The sequence below is a fragment of the Pteropus medius genome, unplaced genomic scaffold (assembly GCF_902729225.1).
Source record: "Pteropus medius unplaced genomic scaffold, Ma_sr-lr_union100, whole genome shotgun sequence".
Lineage (NCBI taxonomy): Eukaryota > Metazoa > Chordata > Mammalia > Chiroptera > Pteropodidae > Pteropus > Pteropus medius.
In genome coordinates this window covers 31,842,922-31,864,179 of record NW_024351730.1, presented here as the reverse complement: position 1 = coordinate 31,864,179, position 21,258 = coordinate 31,842,922, and the positions used below count along the sequence as shown (strand labels likewise).

Below are 21,258 nucleotides of genomic sequence, written 5' to 3'. Positions count from 1 at the left end.
CTTTCTTTTAAGATCATTATTACAGGTGATTTCTACATTAGAGTGAGATTTGCTAACTACCGCACTAGCCTGTGAGTAACTTGTGACCAGGGATTCTGAATTGTGTGCCTTGCTTTTCACCATCTAATATAGTGCCCTGTATTAGTTGAAATATGAAGCCTTGTCAAATGAATAATTGATTAGACATCCCCTATTGTATTTGCCCAGACCTGCATCCTGAGTGACGGACGTTAAGTTGAGTCTAGTTCCAGATTTAGTCATGTTGGTCTTCATTTTCTTAGCACAGGTGCAGCAGTGAACAGCAGTGAGAGTCTCCCTCCTTCCTCGTCCGTCAATGACATCTCCTCCATGTCCACTGACCAGACCCTGGCATCTGACACTGACAGCAGCCTGGAAGCCTCGGCGGGACCCCTGGGTTGTTGCAGGTGACTAGCCGCCTGCCTGCGAAACCCAGCGTTCTTCAGGAGATGATGCGATGGGACACACACACACGCACGCACGCACGCACGCACGCAGACACTCATGCACACACACAAACGCAGACACGCAATGACAAGAAAACAGCAAGGGAGAAAATCCAAGCCTAAAATTGAAACAAATCTTTCAGCCTGCTTCTCCAGAGTTCTGTATTGCAGCTAAGCCAAATGTATATTTAACTTCTAGTTGCTCTTGCTTTGGTCTTCTTCCAATGATGCTTCTTACTACAGAAAGCAAATCAAACACAATTAGAAAAGCCTTTTCCATAAAGCGTGATTTTAATGGCTGCAAAACCAGCGACCTGTAATTGCCCTTTCGAATGGCATGACAAGGTGTGCAGTGGCCCCAACCAGCATGTGTGTGTCTCTATCTTGCATCTACCTGCTCCTTTTGGCCTAGTCAGATGGATGTAGATACAGATCCGCATGTGTCTGTATTCATACAGCACTACTTACTTAGAGATGCTACTGTCAGTGTCCTCAGGGCTCTACCAAGACATCATGCTCTGGGGTACCACATGGTCCATTTCATGTGATCTATTACTCTGACATAAACCCATCTGTAATATATTGCCAGTATATAAGCTGTTTAGTTTGTTAATTGATTAAGCTATATGTCTTATAAGAAAACATGTAAAGGGGAAAAATATGGGGGGAGTGAGCTCTCTCAGACCCTTGAAGATGTAGTTTCCAAATTTGAACTGATTAAATGGCACCTGTATACCAATTTGTAGAAAGAACATATGTGATGCTTATGTCTAGTGTGGGGATGGGAGGGATAACAGTTTCTAGGCACTAAATGGTTCGGTCTTTAGAAGGAAGGTGGAAATAAAAGCTGAAGGTCTTTTTGCTGACATTGAGTGGGTAGGATTGACTAGAAAGTAGTTTTGCAGTGTAGAAGAAAACCTAAAGGAGATTATTGCCCAGATACTAGGAGACACCGGCATCCATATTTTAGAGAGTAGACCCCATTGTCACTGTAAAATTATGTGTCACAACTGGATTGAGAGTGGCAGGTGGTGAGGCAGGGGTATTGTGTACATATCTGATCGTAAGAATTGCTCCCTGGAACAGAGCAGGATGCCTCCGTGTCATACCCTTAACAGAAAATGATAGACTACTTAGACTATCCTCATTTTGTGGGTTGCATTTTCCATGAGTGTGTTACTTCTCAGGTTCATACTCTGCCAAGGTTTTATTTTGAGAAGAAATATTGCTTTCCTCTTATGAAATTAAAAAAATAATAATAATTATTAAAAAAAAACCCAAAGCACAGGGCGATCCTCAGGTTAGCATTTGAAAACATTTCCACAGATATTATTATTTATCAGGAGTTTCCTTGACTCTTTAATATGACTGATGTTTCATGTTTATTTATTTTCATAAATTCAAACCATCCAAGAAGGGCTGATATTTCGAGTTTTGTGCTACAGTCAATGTGACAGCAATAACTCTGCCCATAGGTTACTGCTGCTAAACAGCTATAGCAATATGAGTTTGTCTCAAAAGCCATGAAGCATTTATGTTATTGTTTAGCAAAATCACCTGAATTTAGCTCACATTAAATGAAAGTGCTTTCCTGGGCACTCAAGGAGGCACTGTGAAACATCTTGGTTATATACAAGGCAAAACCAGGGTGACTTCTCAGCAATAATAAGGACCATGTTGAACTTCCCTTTTTATTCACTTTGGTGAATTATCCATCACAACTCTTTGCACTCTGACCATTTCGGTGCTCACCTGTGTGGTGATGTTTCACCTGAAGGAAAAGTAAAACGCATGAAATGGATGGATGATGAGTGTGATACGACTGGCAAATGGAATCTTTTCAAAAATAGAGCAAACGATAATGCCAGTGCTCTGAAAACTGCCTTAATATAACAATAGGGAAGCTTTGTCTCTTTTCAAGCAATAGAGTCAACCCCCACCATCACCTTGCAGGCAATGCTGCCATTTATGAGGTTGCTTCACACAATAGGATTCATGACAAGAGGTCATTTGTTTAAAATGGTGAAACAAAAAAAGTAGACTGTGCAGCTTGTTCCTGGAATAAAAGTGGCCCAGTTTCTCTATCTTTCTGCCATTGTTTTTAGTTAATATTGCAGACAACCCGATTTTTAAAAATGCCCCCACATTCACTTGAGCTCTCTCACTTTACTTTCTGTCACACTCCCTTCTTCACACTCTTAAAAAACAAAACAAAAAAAACAAAACAAAAAAACCCTTCTCTGATCCCTTATTATTTACTTAGCTCCTTTCTCTGTGTTCTTCTCTTGCTTCACCTGTGGCCTCTCTACTCCTGGCTTTCTAGCACTTGCAATTAAGTGCAGAGAGCAGGCAGCTCTTTGAAAGAAAGTGAGTCACAAAGGGAATTTCATCAGCCACAAAATGACATCAAAAGACAGAAGGAGATCTTCAGCCAGCATTTTAGAAATGCTTGACAGTTAGATGATCTGTCATTTGTGCAGAAGTGCTGTTTTTTTGTTTTGTTTTTGTTTTTGTTTTTTCCCACTCAGATTAAACCAGGCAAGAACTAGACAATGCCCCTCCCCTGCTATTACTGCCTTCCCTAAACTTTACTAGTTTAATCACTCCTATTGCCTGGCTCTTGGAAGCCGATTACCTTAAGCCAGATCTCCCTTATGGACAAGAAAAAAAATGGAACAAACCCCTTCGATTGAAGTATCATGTGCACATAGAGCTAAGGATTTGGCTTCTTGACTGCTTAAAGGATTAAATTTACCAGGTTATCAAAGCGAGATAGGTGATGGGGCAAAAAAGAGAATCATCTTTTTAAAAGCCCACCAGCCCTTCATGATCTTGGCTCCACTTTATTGTAATATTTTCAGGAGATGACTATGTTATTATCAAATTTACAGAACATATTATATTCTGCATTGAGTCTTTTTTTCCTAAAAAGAAAGCTTCCTATATAGTCACCTGTTACTTCCAAAGGACTCTCATGCTTTTTAGACAGGGAGGTGTCAAATCACCTGGACTGTATTTTTGAAAAAAGTAAATGTCCTGCCTGTGGTTGAAGTTCATTTTAAAATGTTGGCACTCTGAGAGGCCTAACCTTCTGCCACTTCGTATAGGGTACTTGGTTTTGCCGTGATTCTTAATGAAATGTTCTAGAGTATTTTATAAAAGGAATGGCTGTGTGCCCACATGCAGGAGGAATTAAATTGCTGGGTGAGTTTGGCAAAACATACCACCATTTTGAAATTTTATGTTTTATATTTTGTGGGTCAGTGTTTTGATTAAAAAAAAAAAAGATACGTTGGCCTTACAATCTAATATCTTCTCGTAGAATAAAAACCGACGATAATCTTGCATCTTCAAGAATCTGATGACTGAGCTTTGTAGGAATGTATACGACAGGTGGGTCAGGCCTGGCCAGTTCCGTCCAATAGGAGTAAGCTATTTAATTGAAGGCTGAAGAGCAGGATCATTTATCTCAATCTGTTATTATTCTTAGAAAAATATTGCCTAAGGATATTCATGACAGCTGATTGGTAAATCAGAAAATAGTCCTTGACAAATGGAATATGTGGAATAGATGAAAATACGTAAATCCTTTTATGCTCTGCCAAGGGGAAAAAATAAAATAAAACAAGCAAAACTTACTTTTAAATTTTAAATATTCATTGCAAAATCTAAACTATACAAAACCTATTTCTATTTAATTCTCTTAACATATGACAATCTAAATCTTAAAAGTAGTACATTCTGTAAAAAATGTTGTCAGAAACCTTTGCTGAAAATTTTATCTTCTACAGCTAAGAGAAAGAAAGAAAATTGCTTTAGGAATATTTGATCCTGACCACTTGGGTCTGAAGAGGAATCCTACTCCCCTCTCCCCCACACTCCCCTCTCAATACGCACACATTTTAATTGTGAGAGTCCAACATTTTCCACAGATATCATTAAACCAAGCAGGGAAACTCCTTGTAAAAACACAAACAAGTTGCAGTGTAAATAGTTATATTAGTTATTTTCCATGTGATTAAAATATAAGATTTTGTTATTTCTTTTGGCACTTAAATAGTCCTTTCACTGTCTGAAATGATTAACTTTGACCCATTTTCATGGTCAGTGAAGCTGAAATGGAAGGCCTCTGTTTGTATATGGATTTCTGTATATTTAACTTTGACTCCGTGGGACCAATGGCCAGTATATTCTAATGAAAACAAATTTCCCAACCCTTATCTAGCATTAAACTGTTCACCTTGCCATGTCTATCTTGCAACAAGACCTAACTTGCACCTGCCTGTTATTCTGCATGATTGGACTCCAAAGACTATTACCAATGATGAGAATTGTCCTGTGTCAGTGTTTATAAAATGGACTCCAAGCACACACACATTCACACACACTTCATCCTTACAGTTCTAGATCAACCCAGGAAGGCAAAACCATGCACATCCAATTTATCTGAAAGGTCTTAGTGGTGGAAACTAAAAGTTAGCCTGATGGATTTTTAATAAGAATTCGAAATAATTTAATTCTTTTCTGTGTTCTTTCTCACCGTTTTTTCCCCTATTTTTTTCTTGATTTTCAAAATGTCAGTGGAACAGAGGGTGAAAGGGGGAGAACTTTGGCTTTTTTGGACTCTTAGCAGGTGGATACTGAGTCGATACATTGTGATTTCTGTTTTTTATGAATTATTAAAAACCAGAGCAAATCTGCCTCCCTTAACATAAAACCAAATCCAAACCCAGACTTTGTTGGAGTTTGCCTGTTGACAATGGTTGTTGTGCTGCTCGTTGTCTTGGGTTTCATATCTTGACAGTAGTTCTGAAGTATCTCACATGATTTTATGGTCTGATCATGACAGGGAATAAATAAGAAATGAAGAGTGACCTACTTTCTCACTATGGGTAAAGAGTATGTGATATGTATGTGACTGTGTAGAAGGCTGTGTTTTCATTTGATGCTGGTTTCTTCTATAAATGACCTTCATTTCTGTCTAAGGATACTAGTTGTATATCTGCAATTCAGCAACTTTCGTTTGAGCTAAGATTCAGTGAAGGGGAAAAAATCATTTTCTGAGGGCATTAGGTGAATGGAACAGGGTTAAATATCCTTGTTTATTTGTCAAAATTCTTAATCAGTTTAATTATTACCCAAGAGAGAAGGTAAAAGTTTTTTTTTTTTTTTGTCTACATGGTAGCCAACTTTAATATCTGAAACTCCTTAGTGAATTAAAAAATATATAATTTTGTCGCTTGGTAAAGAGATCATTGAAACTGTGTTAGTTTAGCTGGAAGTGTCTGAACAATGTCAAAGAATGGCCCTTCCATTTCTATAAATAAAACATTTTACTTAACTAATTAACTATTAGAAAACCTAAAAGATGAACATACTTATTCTTTTGAGTTAGCACAATTTATCCTTTTATTTATAAGGAAAATAGAAACCAAAAGCCTTTTGGTATCTCTGGCATAGCTTCTATTCTAATTTAAGCCATGGATCTTTACTCTCTTAACAAAGTAAATGTAAAAATGGTCAAGTAAATGTACCTGAAAAGACCCACAATATTAAGAAAGGAAATTGTGTTCCAAAGATTGTTCATAGAGAGAAAGGGTCAGAGGGGTTATATGTAGATACCAGGTATCATAAAAAGATACCAAATATTTGGGTAATTTTGATTCAGTTTGTCATGAGAAGAAAGGGGTCATCTTATAGCTAGCTACTTATATAACAACCAGCCTAGAAAGATGATTCTGTTTGCTAAATAACTGCACTGGGTCGTACCAGTAGCAGTTTTTTACATTACCAATTCACCAGAACGGTGTTTTGCACTCGTAATGTGCCTTTCCTCCAAGAGTTTCGAAAGGTGTGCCTGGAAGACATTTGCAAATAGCGAAGCACACTGAAAATTCCATCATTTCAGATCACTTCATGTTGAGGACCACTGTGTGTGGCAAGTCATCTCTTTCAGCTCCAGACTGAATTCCATCTGCTCAACCTTTTAGATCACTATGTTCTGACTTAGCTACTGAAAACAAGCTGTAGAAATGTACATTGCTCAAACACACGAAATGTGATGGCACACACACAATCGAGAGTTAAATGCTCCATAGAAATTTACCACCCTCTCTGTGACATATATATCTCGCTTTGAAGACATGCTCATCCTGGTATGAAACCCAACATAAAATAAGTTTGAAATGCAATTTAGAAAATTGAAGTTTTACTCCATGGAGGAGGTGGCTTCACTTTCTTGTTACTGAGCTCCTACTGTCGTTCCCTGGATCTTGTCTGGAATCTTTCTGTCAACTCAATAGTCCAGACTGTTTGTAACCTGAAAACAAGTGCAATATGTTATTCATTTTAAAAGCTCTCCACACTCTGCCTAGAAAAGTGTCTCAGACATAATTTGCCTTCCATTAACACTTTTGCATTTACTCTGGTGAAAGTATTGTCTATGAACAATTATACACAAAATCAATTTTATAACCCAAATATGTCTTACATAAATGAAGGAAATTAGTAATATTAAGCTATTTTTTTTATGAAAGAAAAAATTCTGAGAAGCAATGTCAGCATATTGCAAACTTGGATTCGGTGTAAATCAAGCTCTAAGAAGATTGTTCTGAACATCTAGTTTAAGTTTTGAGCTATATCCTTAAGGAGTACACTCATTCACTTCAAAAACATTTACTGAACATCTACCTATGTTCCCTAGGTAGGAGATAAGTACAGCATAGTCCTTATCTTTAAAACTTCAGAATAAATAAATCAGTTTAAAAATAATTGGCAAAAGCAAAATATCTTTATCTTATTATTTACTTTCTTTTAAAATAATGATGTGTTCAAATTAGTGGTGTGACTTGAATGAGTCTATTTTTATTATCCTTAAATCAAAGAAATAAGAAATCTGCAACTTTCAATGTTATCATTTTGTCTAATTATATGTAAGTGCACTTAATGAATTGGTATAAGACAGTTTTTAATATGAGAATATTTATAAAAAAAAAAGGATATTTTCCATGACATTAGAGGAGATGAACCATTTTTACAATTTATTTTTAAAAATAGCATGAAGATGAAAAATACAAGTAGGCCTGCGTTAACTCAATGAGGAAATATATGTATCTTCACTCTTATTTTTTTAATTAAAAGGTAGACTGCTACCTTTTGGTTTGTTTTAAACAAATGTCAGTCTCCAGATAAAGGAAGAAATATAATGACATATTGAGACCTTGTTGTTGACCTAACAATATCTGTGTCCTAGAAAAAATAGGGGAAAAGCTTAGTGGCTAAGCTTTTACAACAAAACATCGTGAATTTTTCTTTTCTGCATTACATAGTTTACTTTAATACACGTTTCCTCAGGGCTACTGGGCCTGGATGCTGCATTCGAGGCTCATATATCTGGCATCACAATCCTCAGATCAGCAAATGACATCACAATGGATATTAGAGTCTCTCTGCAGTGACACTCTTCTATGATTTTTGAAAAATTTTCAAATTTATTCAGTTATGGGTGGTGATTGGAGCCTAAAAATGTAAGGTAGAATGTAGTAATTTATTAGTTTCTGTTAAAAGATCTAACTCAAAACATCTCTGAATATCTGAGTCGGAAATTTGACATTGAGCTGTGAAAATTCATTTATTGATTCATGCCACAAATATTGATTGAGTACTTCAATCTTTTGATGACTGTTATAGGCACACATAGTTGTGATGAATGCAGGCAATCTTCCTGCCTTTGTGTATTCTACATTCTAATGTGGGAGTAAGGTAGCGGGAAGCACTCAGAAGACAAATAAATCAGATTAAAAGGATAAGACATGATAAAGGGTGCTATTTAGACCAGACAATAAGGACAGGCCTCTTAGAAAAGGTGATATATGAGCAGAGACCAAATCAAGTAAGGGAGTGGGTCTTATTAGTGTCTGGAGAAGAGCATTCAGACTGAGATAAAAGTAAATGCAAAGGCCTAGGAGTAAGAGCTTATTCGTATTTAGAAATAAATGGCAAAAAGTCTTATACATAAAGCAGAATGGACAAGAGAAAGTGTGATAGTAAATGAAATTGGAGAGATAGGCAGGGGTCAAAGCATGTCAAGATCTTGAGATTTTGTCGTACATATGGAAAGGTGTTGGATAGATGTGAGCAGGAAAATGATATAATCTAAATTTTCTTTTAAAAAGGATCCCTCTGTCTGCTGAGCGGAGAGGAGTTTAGGAAGAAAGATAAGAATGGAAACAAAAGTCATTGTAGGATGTAACAGTCTAGAAAGATGTAATGGGGCTTAGACTAGGAAGTAGAGGTGCTGAGAAGGGGTTGGATTCAGGATAAATTAAGGATGTATTGTGAAGGACAAATCTGCCAATGGATTGATATGTGAAAAGAAAGAAAATGATCAGAAATGACTCCAGATTTTTTAAAAATATATAAATCATGAGGTAAACGATACAGTTGACTGAGATAGTGAACAATGGGCTAGAAGCTAATTTGGGAAGAAAATCATGCTTTTCATGGAAATGTCAGTTGGAGATATTAGATATACAAATGAAGTAGCAGGAGTATCTACTAGGCTGGAGTTAAGAGAAGAAGTTGGGTCGAAAATATGAGAGTTATTAGCTTACGAGTGTTATTTAAAAGTGTAAGACTTTTTGAGAGCATCAAAGGACTGAGGTAGATGAAGAAGTCCAAAAAGGGGGCACCTCTCACTCCAACATATAGAGTCAGAAAACAGGAGGGTCTTCTAAGGAATTTCCAGGGAGGTAGAGAAAAATCAATGCTGTCCTAGAAGCCAAGTAAATAAGGTATATCCAAAATGAGGGTATGGACAACTGAGACAATGCTACTGCATGGCTGAGTAAGATGGGGACTGGAAATTGACCATTGGACTTGGTTTTGTGTAGGTCATTTCTGACCTTGACTAGAGCACATTGTCTGCAGTATTGAGCAAGAAAGCATAACTTAAATGAGTTTAAGAGAATGTGGGAGGTGAGGAATTAGAAAAAAGTACAGAAAATTATTCTTTAAAATGTGAGGCTGAAGAATGATGTGAAAATTAGAAATACATGAAGAAAAGAGTTTTGAAGAGCTATTACAGCATAGATATATGTTGATGGAATTCATATAGAAAGAGCAAAATTGGTAATGTAAGAGAGATAGAATATTTATTTGAAAGAGCAGTGCATTAGAAAAGACCATAAGGACAGGCTCCAGTATGTGATCAGAGCAGTTGGCCTGACTAGAACAGGCTGCCCAATCATTGTAGCAGGAGGTAGGGAGGTTTGTACAGAACAGATGTAGGTAGTTTTTTTAGATATGATGATGGAACATATGATGTACTTTTCTGGTATTTTTTTCTCAGCAGAGAGAGAGTAAGAGTAAGGTTATCTGATGAGAATGAGGAGCAGAAGGGTTTTTGTAGGTTTTGACATTGGAATATGTGAAGAAAATTTACTGAACAGTGATGAGAGTCATGCGAGCCATATTTATATAAATATAAGGCTAGATAAGTCACCATGGTGGTGACTTATTGCTTTCCAGCCATAATTAGCTTCTTGGGTGCAGGATAGGAATAAATAAAAATTGAATTTAGCCAGAGTTGATCTCTTTTTTTCTGCTCAGATGAGTGCAGTGGAGGAAGAGAAGATGAAGGGATTTGAAAATGGAAACAAAATATTGTGATGAAGAACCACAGGAGCTAAGCTGTCAAGGAGAGAAGCAATGACAAGCAGTGAAAACTTAGCAAAGTCAAAGGCTTGGAATTGCTTTGGAGTATCTGAGAGTTGGTGGAATGATGGTGCTAATAGGAGCGACCTAGAGGAAGAAGAGGTGATGATCAGAGCGTGGATGCTTGAAATAGAAATTTTGGTGATGGTGCAGTTATTGGTAATGACCCAGTATAAGGCAAACTGTAGGCACGGTGGCTGATGTTCGGACATGGGGAGAACAAGATTTTCAGAAGTTAGCAGGTTAAGGAGCTGAGTGGCCAAGTTGCTGGATGGTGTATAAGTAGTACTGGAAGAAAACAGTTGATTAGGTTGATTTGGTCATGTGACATGTGCTTCTGGAGGGTGAGTATTAGGGAGGAGGAAGGAGCAAAATTTTGGAAGTTTCAGCAAAGAGCAAAGCAAGACCTACTTCTCCTTCAGGTTAACTATATGCAGATTGTTGGAAAAAAGAATAGTCATCCTTGAGAGAGCTGCAAGGAGAGTGATGTCACCAGGAGGTAACTGTGTCTTAGAGAAGAAGATTTAGGGGAGGATGATGACAGATATAAGATCTAGAAGGTTTAAAGAGAAAGTTGGAGGGGTGGAGAGGAGATCAGAGCTCGAAGCAAATGAGGGAATATGCTGAGAAATGTGGAGATAAGCACATAGGAGATGGCAAATGACATGGGAATTTGGACTATTTCGGCAGTAGGTACTCAAGGATGAAGGCATTATGGTACAACCCTGGTGATTATTTTGGTGTGTTACATAATCAATTCTAACGAATCATGAGGAGGCAGGGAATGTGTGTGTTGAGTGGAGAGGGCTGGGATAATCACAGCGTTTTCACAAGAACAGGTAGTACACTGAGGGCCTCCCTCAGAGCTAAGAGACAACTTCACTCAAGGCAAGTGGTGTCAATCTGACTTCAAAAGTTCAGTATTCTCCTGTTACTGCTACTCTCTACTTACAGAAGGTAACCCTGTCTACAGTGGGCTGAAGCGGCTACACACAGCCCATAAATAAAGAATGTCGTTCAGTCCTGAACCTGAGTGACACATGGTGCATTAAAAAAACATACTACACATTTTTTATCAGCTAAAATTTCTGCTGCATGATCTACATTAGTTTCAAGTTTTGACTGCCTGGGGAACTATTAGTTTTCTGTCGCTTGGCAGTAAAAGGTCCTTAAGCTAGAAGGACCTAACTTTCAACTCATTCCCCACTTGTGCAATTAAGACCATAAAGAAAGTAATAAAAGAGACTTCTGGGAGCCACAGTTTTATCACTGTCTTGCTGTGGTTGATGAGTTCAAACATGGCAAAATATGTCTAGCTCTGGCTGCTTTCTTTGAATTAAAGAGTAGAAACTACCAGATCTAAGGGTGTTTTCAAGTTTCATAGTGTGAGGACAAGTTTTTATACACAATGCCACTTTGATGGTGCAGACTTGACAGGTCAATTTTATTTTATTGAAAAAGCTCCCTAGGCTCTGCACCAAAGGCACTTTGCACATACTATTCCATGCACTAGGGAGGCCCTGACCCCAGACAGCCCCCTGTCTGATAACTTCCTTTTCATCCTTTAGGACTCACATCATAGGCATAGCTCTGCCTTGACTTTCCCAGCCTCACTTTTGTGATTTCTTAATTACTTTCATAGTCCATCATCACACATGGTAATTAGTACTATAAACTAGCCTAATGCTGGCTTGGCATGTGGAGGCCTTCAATAAATATTCATTAATGGTGGTGCTGATGTGAGTCTAGATATGTTCATTGGTCCACGTCCTTACACATCTTCATTATGTTTTACCCAATACTTTTAATACCCAACATCATCTGCAGTGTCCATAGGGACAGAGTTAATGCAGGATAGTTACAGATTTTTTTTATACATTTTTCTCAAATCATGAATATAATTGTATCATCTCAGAATAGAAAAGATGCTTTGGGTTGCCCCTTCCTTGCTGTCAATCTCTGGCAGATTATCTGGGCCAAGATAAAATTAGAGTACCTGGGTCAGGAACATAATTATATCCTCATCTGGTGACCATGCTCTTCTTTCACGGTTGGCCAAATTCCTAGGGCCAGAACCCTGTTAAGTTCTTTCAAAGCTTAAATACCTTTTCAATAAAAGTAATTTGAGGGCTGACAGCTATCATTTATTGAGCATTTATTATATGCCAGGTACTGTGCTAATCATATAACTCATCTAACTAATTTCTCAAAACAAACAAACAAACAAACATCCAATGAGGAAGAGACGCTATAATTATGCCTATTTTACAGAAAATCAAATTAAAGTTTATAAACACTATGCAACTTTTCTTTGTACAGCTACAAAGTGGCAGAGCTGGGATTCGAATTTAGGTCTCTGAATACAAAAGCTAATACATATTCTTTGCTGTGATGCTACTCTAAGCAGGATGCAGCTTTGCAATGTAAGGAACATTGAGATTTGTAGCTGGCATCACAGTCTTCAATACTCTGAATTTCTGAGGTGAGATAATTACTAACCTATCCTACCAGGGAATAATCTAATTTTTTAAAAAGGAGGTGCAGGCTTATGAATCAATACAAATAAATAATAACATCATTCTTGGAGTTTTTAATTGTTTTATAATAAAATTACATACAAAAGCTACACTTTAGTTGTCCAGATGTCATAGGCAATTCCATTTTAAATGTTCTCAGTCTCCAACCTTTCCGGCACCAGGGACTGATGCTCCTATGAGAATCTAATGCCTGATGATCTGAGGTGGAGCTGGGGCAGTGAAGTTAGGGCTGCAAATATAGATGAAGCTTCCCTCGCTCACTCGCCTCCTGCTGTGCGGCCAGGTTCCTAACAGGCCAGGACTCCTGCTCTAAAGGATACCCTGACGTATAGCTTAACTGGTAAAACTAATATTATAGACTCAACACTTGTAAGCAAATCCTTTTGTCCTAGCTCATAATTTAAGAATCATTGTGGTTACCTGAATAGTTTTAAAGATGTGTAATATAGGATGTAGCAAATGAACTCTTGATACTACCTAGCTACTTATTTCTAATTTATCCTTATGTGAATTTGCAGTTGAATTTGCAATTTTCTAGGCTTTTAGCTGAATTAATAGAACTAATAGAAACCTAGATAGACAAGCTGCTCATGGTATCCATTGACTGGAGGTCATCATGGCCCAAATCAATAATTAAAATTAATAAAAGCATCCCTCATAAATTAAAAACAAAATTTATTGCCAACTCTCAGAGCTGACATTCTATGGCATTAAGGGTGGAGGGGGAGGGATTTAAGGTCAATAAAATACAATTCTGGTATCTTAAGAAGCTCCACTGAACAACAGAGCTATCAATGGAGCAAAGTGGCAAGCACTGAGAGGCACATTACAGATCACCTTTAAGTATTTGTAGGAATTACCTCCACTTTCAGATGAAGAAACTGAGGCTCAGAGAGGTTAAGTGACTTGTTATTGCCGTGCATCTTGCCTAAGGCATGCTGAGATGCTTATTGTTGTCTGGCTCTCATTTTCCTGCAATTTCCTTTTCACCTTGCTGCTCCCTAAAGCGCTTCTTGGTTGGTGAAGAAAATAATCAGCTGTGGGAAAGGCTAAAAGAGAGATATGCAAATTGGGAGCATGAAAGGTAACTTACTCCACTGAGATCCTAGGAAGCTCCCCAGGTGAGCTGACATTTGATTTAGTTCTTAAGAAAAGGTGGTTGGAGTGTGCCAGATTAAAGGAAGGCAGTCAAGATGTACACAGCAGTAGAAAGTGGAAAGTTCCAGAGGCAGAAATGTCATGGCGGGTGTGGTGGAAGTGGTAGGAGGTGAGAATGAAACTGCAGGTCAGAGTCTCATACCCTGTGTGAAGGGCATTATCCTGTGGATGAGTGAGAGTCATCAAATGTTATTAGCAAGACTGTGGAATGGTCACGTGGCAGCCGGCAAAGGATGAAAGTAGAGGAGAGATACTGGAACAAAACGACTAGGTAAGATGCTTTTATCAAAAAATGAGGAGAAACTGGTAAAGCATATTAAAAAGGCAAGTCTGGGTGGAATAGACAGTATTCTGTGAGTGAATTTAAAAGTGAAGCAGAGAGCAGAGAAAATAAGAATTAACATTTATGGCGTCCTTTCTGTATACTCAGTGCTGTGCTCAGCCTTAACATAAACTGCCTCACTGAAACCACATAACAAGTTTACGAGAATAGTACTTTTAGTATTCTCATTCTACAGATGAAAAAAAGTGATGCATGGTAGATTCAGTAACAGCCAGAAAATTGTAGAAAATTTGAACGCAGGCTGTTTGACTGTATAACCTTTGTTTTCACTATTGCATTATACGGTATCCTGGATGAGTCCGAAGTTTTCATTAACTAAGACAGGGACTGGGAAAAGATGAAAAGGCATAGAGAGAGAGAGCTATTGAGATCACTTTTTGCACATTTTGAGTTTGAATTTTTTATAAGGTGATCAAGTGGAAGTATCTGGTTAAATAATTGGAAAGAGAGAGAAAAAGAAACTAAAGATAAAGAAGATATTGCTACGTAGATTGTGGTTGATACAAAAGGACCAGGTAAGCTTGCTCAGTGAAATATGTCAACAAAAGTATCACAGTGATGAGAATGAATGACGCACTCCCCTTTGAAAATAAATACACACAAACACAGAAACTTCAAACAATACAAATCCCATCAACTCAAGTCGTATTTATTTCTGATTATGCCTTTGTGATTTTTTTTTTTTTAGGCGAGGCAACCCTTGGTTAACCTCACAGATTGCAAAGACCTTGTCAGCTTACAATCCTTTATTTTTTATTTTTTACGTCTACAGCACCTGGTCTTTCTAGTGATCTCCCATCCAAGTACTAACCAGGCCTGATCCTGCTTAGCTTCTGAGATCAGATGGGATCGGGCTTGTTCAGGGTGGCACGGCCATAGATGGCTTTTTTGTTCTAGTGTGAGAGATATTTGCTTGACTTCTCAAAAGCATTGTCTTATTGATGTGTAAATAGTTATTCTTTCAAAACTCTAGCTCCAGAGAATCCTGTGCTTCTCTAGAAAGTTACATTACTGATGTTCACGAGCTTGTCAAACTTGGACCTTTAAGCATTCACGTTTTAAAATTATTGTGAATGAATATGTTTCCAACAGGAAAGAACAATGATGTAAAAATTAGAAGCAAAATTAGTTAGTTTATTTCTTCTAAACATGTCTCCTCCTCCTTCTGGTCCCCTCTCCCTCTGTCACCTCTCTCTTACTACAAAATGCCTTTGTCCTTCGTCTTTCAGAGAGAATCCCAGATGGAGACAGAACAGTCAGCCTGAGTGAGAGGAAAACGTGACTCTATGGCACATACTCTAACAGTTTCATGGAGAGGGACACAGGACTATTATTTCACTGCCAGTGTTCCAAAATGCAGTTGTTGGGGTGTGGGGGCAGGTGCTCATGTGGGCCCTGTTTAGCAAGCATTGTTTCCCAATTTCCAAATGGCAGGAAGAATTTCCCCATAACCAGCCAGTAGTTATAGAGATTCAGTCCAGAAGGACAGAGAATTCAAGGCATGACTGGTTAAATGCTTTTCTTTACCATTTTTTTCCCCCACTAAGGTGCATCCTGCATAGCAGACACACATCTGTGGAAAAGGCCAGGCAGACATGAAGGCTTGAGAGGGGAACATTTTTACACAGTCCCAAATTTCCTGTATTAAATCATCTCACAAAGAAAACTGGGCAATGTTAAGGGAAGAATTTAAAAGTTCCTGGTAATTCCCTCGGATTTTATAAAACTATTTACATTTCTCTTTTTGGTCATGGTAAAGTCTATTGGCACAAACAGCACAGCCACAAAGTATTCTTTTGCTTTTAATAACTCATCTTATATATATTTATATATTTTCATATATCTGCTTATCTTCATTTCCTCAGCAAAAAGGGAAATAAAAATATTGATCTATAAAATAAGCTGATGATAACACAATGCCAAAAATAGCTTATGTTAAGTGCAAGGGGTGAAGCTTGAAAGCAAGCTAAATTGCAACAACATATTGATTTAACGTTTTAAATACAAGACTTGCAATAAAATAATTCTCGAGATATGCTTCTCATTTTTAGTTTACTTTTTAAAAACTACTCTCTATACACATATCCAGTTGTAACACTTGACAGTAGCATATGGGGCATGATATAACTTTGGTACACATTGCAAATATGGATGGGTCATGTCTGTAAATGATATTCCTTCACCAGTTAGACCACTGTACAGCCAGGTGACCAGCCACCTGATCTCATGTAATGTTTCTACCAGAACCCCCCCAGAATCCATCCCAGATCCATCAGAAACAGCATGAGACAGCAAGCTCATTGGATCCATATAGTGTTTCCTCTCTCGGTTCTCCTGGGTTCCACTGTCAGCTCTCCAAATGTGGAAAAAAACTGCTCCATTTCTTTCTGAAGCATGTCATTTCTTTTCTCAGCATCTTCTTTGGCTCGCTCAGCATTTCGCATCTTGATTTCTATCATTGTAAACTTTTTCCTTTCTTGATCTAGTTCATCGTGGAGGCTCATCATTTCTGTCTCCAAAGTCAAGTTTCGCTGTTCTAAGCTACAAGGGTGAGGGAGACAATAAAAGATAAAGTGATTTTATTCACTTGCAATGTGAGAGGGATACAAATATTCTCTAAACTGTCTCTGCAAAGCTTAGGACATTGGAATGAGCCCTTTCAAATCAGTGAAGCAAGGTCTAATGATTTAAAGGTTTTTTTCCCCCCAATTTTTACTACCATTTTGACAAGAAGACCCCAAGACCTCTCTTGGAAGCACTTAATTGTCATTTGATAGTGAAAGTATAAATGTCAGCACAGAGAAGCCAGAGACCAACGTTATGTAGCAGAGAATGTCAAAAGAGGGAGGCAGCCCAAACCACAAGGCTTCCTGGATCATTAAATATAAATTGGGCTTTACTAAAAGAGGGGGAAAGCCCAAGAAAGGTGGAAGAAAAAGGGGCAATCATATTTGCTTTCTATCAGAGGAAAAATGATAGTGAAAATGTCATTGTTAAAGTCCACTGCTAAGAACGAACTTCTCTGGCATATATGGAGTCACATCTTCTAAAAGTGGTATCAAAAGTAGCCACCTTACACTGACAAGAGAGATAGAGATTACGTGATTGAATAAGTAATCCATCTGACATTCTGTGACAATGGAGTTCATCCAAGTAACCTGCTATCCATGTCTCACTGCCTTCCAAATTAATAACGTTTTAGGATCTCTAGAGGGATATTTCTATAGATTGATAGCTGTATATTTTAGGATAATTGTATAATTTTAGATAATTTCCTTGAAAACAGTTTTCTTCATAATCGCTCAGTTCAAAAAATAATTTATTGTTGTTCAAAGAGTATTAGTACTTATTTATTATAAGATGAATCTTGATAATAGTTGACTTTTTAATTTTTCCCCTTCTGAGCTGACGTCCCCAGGATATGTATAGATTTATCATACCACTGAAATTAGAAAGGCTAATGTATGTGTACCTCTCAGAAATCTGATTATTTTAATAATTAGAAACTAAAATCTCAATTATTTTTCTGTTTTGAAATCAATTAATTCACATATCTTGATATTTCATCCATATAATAATAACACTTAAAATAAATATTCTCCTTTTGAAAGTAACTAGAATTTTAAAAAAAATATTTTTCATATTCTATAAGTAGTTTAGAAAGCTATTTTAATTACATGATCACATTTTTTATATAACCACCTGGCAGTGTGCTGGTTGCAACTCAGAATTATTCTATAATATATATTCTTTGCTTTCTAAAGCTATTATTTTAGAATTAAAATGCCGAAAGAAACTTGAGCTTAAATACCAAGGAAGACAATCCTTTAAAAAAATACATGTTAATGCATTTGTATGTACCAGGCACTTGTATGAAACTTTCAGAATTCTAATGAACTGAATTAAATGCAGAAGGAATCCCTCCCAGTGCAAACACAGAGCCATGCTACAAAAATCTATAGTAAAAATATTTTAAAAATACATAGCCAAGGTTAAAAGAAATAAAAGAGCATCTTCAGATATTATAACTGAGGTAGGAACTCAAATTTAGAACATTAAGTGGAAACACAGAAGGGATATTGGTCCTGCCTGGACAGAGGCCCTAGAGGCTAGAACTAGGGTTTTACTTTTCACATGAGGGAGAAGAGGTCTTCAGTATAAGAAAGGCAGAAAACTGAAAGTATTCAAGTGAAAGTTTATAACATCAATTGTTTTTACATAAAAGAGATGCCAAAAACTCTACTCATGGGCTGAGTGAAGAGTCAGAATTAAATCAGCAGAATTAAAAATCAGTCTTTAATATATTTTTGGCTATGTCTCCTCTGGCAAAGGCAACAAAAGCAAAAATAAACAAATGGGAATACATCACACTTAAAAGATTTTGCAGAGTGAAGGAAGCCACCAACAAGAATAAAAGGCAACATACTGAATAGGAGAAGGTATTTTCAAATGACATATTTGATAAAGGGTTAACATCCAAACATACAATAAATAACAGTGGAGGAAAGGGGACTCTCCTTTCCAATGTACTGTTGGTAGGATTATAAACTAGGTGTAGCCACTATGGGAAATAGTATGGCGATTCCTCAAAAAATTAAAAATAGAACTACTGTATGATACAGCAATTCCTCCTCTGGTTATTTATCCAAAGAAAACAAAAACACTGATTTGAAAAGATATATGTACCTCTATGTTCATTACAGCATTTTTTACAATAGCCAAGATATGGATGCAATGTGGGTGTTCATTGATAAATGGATGAAGATGTGAGATATACACACACTCATACACACACACGATGGAATATTACTCAGCCATAAAAAGGAATAAAATCTTGGCATTTGCAACAACATGAATGGACCTATAGAGTATTATGTTAAGTGAAATAAGTCAGACAAAGAAAGAAAAATACTATAGGATTATACTTACATGTGGAATCTAAAAAACAAATCAAATGAACAAACAAAACAGAAACTCATAGATACAGAGAACAAACTCATGGTTGTCAGAGGGGATGGAAGTGGAGGGATGAGCAAAAAAGAAAAGAGTATTAAAAAGTACAAACTTTCAGTTATAAAATAAGTCACTGGAATGTAATGTAAAGTACAGAGAATATAGTGAGTAATATCATAATAACTATGTACAGTGACACAGATGGTTACTAGACTTACTGTGATGACTTATTTCATAAGGTATGTAAATGCTGAATCACTATGTTGTATACACAAAACTAACATAATATTGTATGTCAACTAAAATTAAAAATAGATTTCAAAAAAGAAGAAAAAATTAGTAAACTGGAAAACAGTTCTGAGAAATATTACCCAGACTTCCTCACAGAATAAGAAAAACGGAAATTTAATGTAATAAAGAGAGGTTAACAGAGATGGAGAATGGATTAAGAAGGTTCAATATACTTTAATAAAGATCGTAGAAAGAGAAAATTAAGAAAATGAGGGAGATTAAATAAATAAAATGGCAATGGATAAAAATATTCCAGAATTGAAAAATATATGTCCTCATAACAAATAAACATAAAGTTTGAAAGTTAATGGAAAATACCTAACAGAAAGTTACTAATCAAAATAAAAACGGCATAGTAATATTAATATCAGAATAAATAGACTTTCAGGCAAAAAGCATTATTACAATTAAAGATGACCATTGCTTAATGATAAAAGAATTAATTCATCAGGGAGATATACATAATTCTGAACTTTTCTTCACCTAGCAGTATAGCCTCAAATTATTCAATATAAAATATAACAGAATTATAAAAAGAAATTGATAAATCCACAAAGATTAGTTTTTAAGATATCTTTGTCAAAAATTACAATCTATCTGATAAAAATTAGGAGAAATGTAAAAGATTTGAACAGCTTGATTAGCAGATTTGATCTATTGGTCATATGTAGAATCTTAAACCAATAATAGGAGAATAAATAGTTTTTACCAGACCAAATAATTGATATCATAAAAATAAACTTCTCTGACCACAATACAATAAAGGTAGAAATTAACTGGGGTAGTGAGGGGAAATAATACTAAACTCACATGTTTAAAAACAAACAAAAAAACAAAACATATATATCAATGATTTGATAAACAAAGTAAAATATTATCTATCATTTATCTATCTATCTATCTATCTATCTATCTATCTATCTATCTATCTATCTATCTACCTACCTACCTATCATCTATTTATCATCTATTGAGCTATCTAGATATATATATCTATATATGTATATGTATTTATGAATGTATGTATGTGTGATCTACCTATGTAAGCCTCAATACATGTGGGTGGAGTTAAAAAGGAATTGAAAGAGAAATGTAAACAGGAAAAATTAAGCAGAACAGCTATCTCTCATATTTCTGTGGCTTGGGCATGAGGTAGCTTCTCTGCCCTACTTTCTTGTGGATCTCTCCCTTTGCCTGTCAGGTGGGTAAGAATGCTACAGTGAAAGGGCCCAGTAAAATGACACTCTTTTAGAAAGTTCTATTATTTCATCGAAGTCTCTGAAATGCACCATAGACTCAGAACATAAATGTATCACGGATGTAAGTGAATGTGTACATCTGCAGCCATTCAAAATGGCAATTTATTTTCTATCCAACTGCAAGTTTCAAGTGTTACCTCTTGCTTCCCAGTGCTAAATGCTAATTTATCATCATGCATTGGCAACAATTCAGAGTTCTGGTAGCCAGTGGTTCTAAAAATTATATTAAGAAAGAAGAGTAACCTTATAAGATGATAACACCATTTTTCTTTTTAAGTCTCTTGTACCTCGGCATTATATAGAAAAATTCAGACCAAGTTTGCATTCAATGAAGTTTTCAAAAACCACTTTCTAAGAAAGTAATTTTTCAATCTAACATATAAATAGTATTTTATTTTATATTTACCATAGCTCTTGAAAATACGTATCTTTTGGCCTGGCAATTGATAAATGGGAAAGAGTAAAATAAATTAAAGTCAACTTTATATATAAAAAAGAAACCTTGTGGGTTTGGAGCCATGGAAGCCATTGAAGCAGGA

General features: G+C 36.4%; 2 protein-coding genes and 1 pseudogene across 32 annotated transcripts in view; 1 reads left to right on the top strand and 2 right to left on the bottom strand.

Annotated features, from left to right (window-relative positions):
* Positions 1-4,098, top strand: part of MAPK10 (mitogen-activated protein kinase 10) — a 431,719-nt gene extending 427,621 nt beyond the window's left edge. For 18 of the 28 annotated variants that reach the window (XM_039845809.1, XM_039845810.1, XM_039845808.1 and 15 more), the window contains one exon: positions 287-3,818. In XM_039845809.1, the coding sequence (XP_039701743.1) occupies positions 287-429 (143 nt within the window). In that variant the 3' untranslated portion in view covers positions 430-3,818. Of the gene's footprint in view, positions 1-281 lie in introns of all 28 variants that reach the window. The other 10 variants (XM_039845820.1, XM_039845825.1, XM_039845821.1 and 7 more) reach the window with 3 other exon arrangements.
* Positions 4,099-14,979: 10,881 nt separating this feature from the next.
* LOC120588599 (uncharacterized) lies at positions 14,980-15,097 on the bottom strand (annotated as a pseudogene).
* Positions 15,098-16,249: 1,152 nt separating this feature from the next.
* The window catches only part of ARHGAP24 (Rho GTPase activating protein 24), a 436,021-nt gene continuing 431,012 nt past the window's right edge, over positions 16,250-21,258 (bottom strand). For all 4 annotated transcript variants that reach the window (XM_039845794.1, XM_039845797.1, XM_039845796.1 and 1 more), the window contains one exon: positions 16,250-16,757. In XM_039845794.1, the coding sequence (XP_039701728.1) occupies positions 16,514-16,757 (244 nt within the window). In that variant the 3' untranslated portion in view covers positions 16,250-16,513. The remainder of the gene's footprint in view (positions 16,758-21,258) is intronic.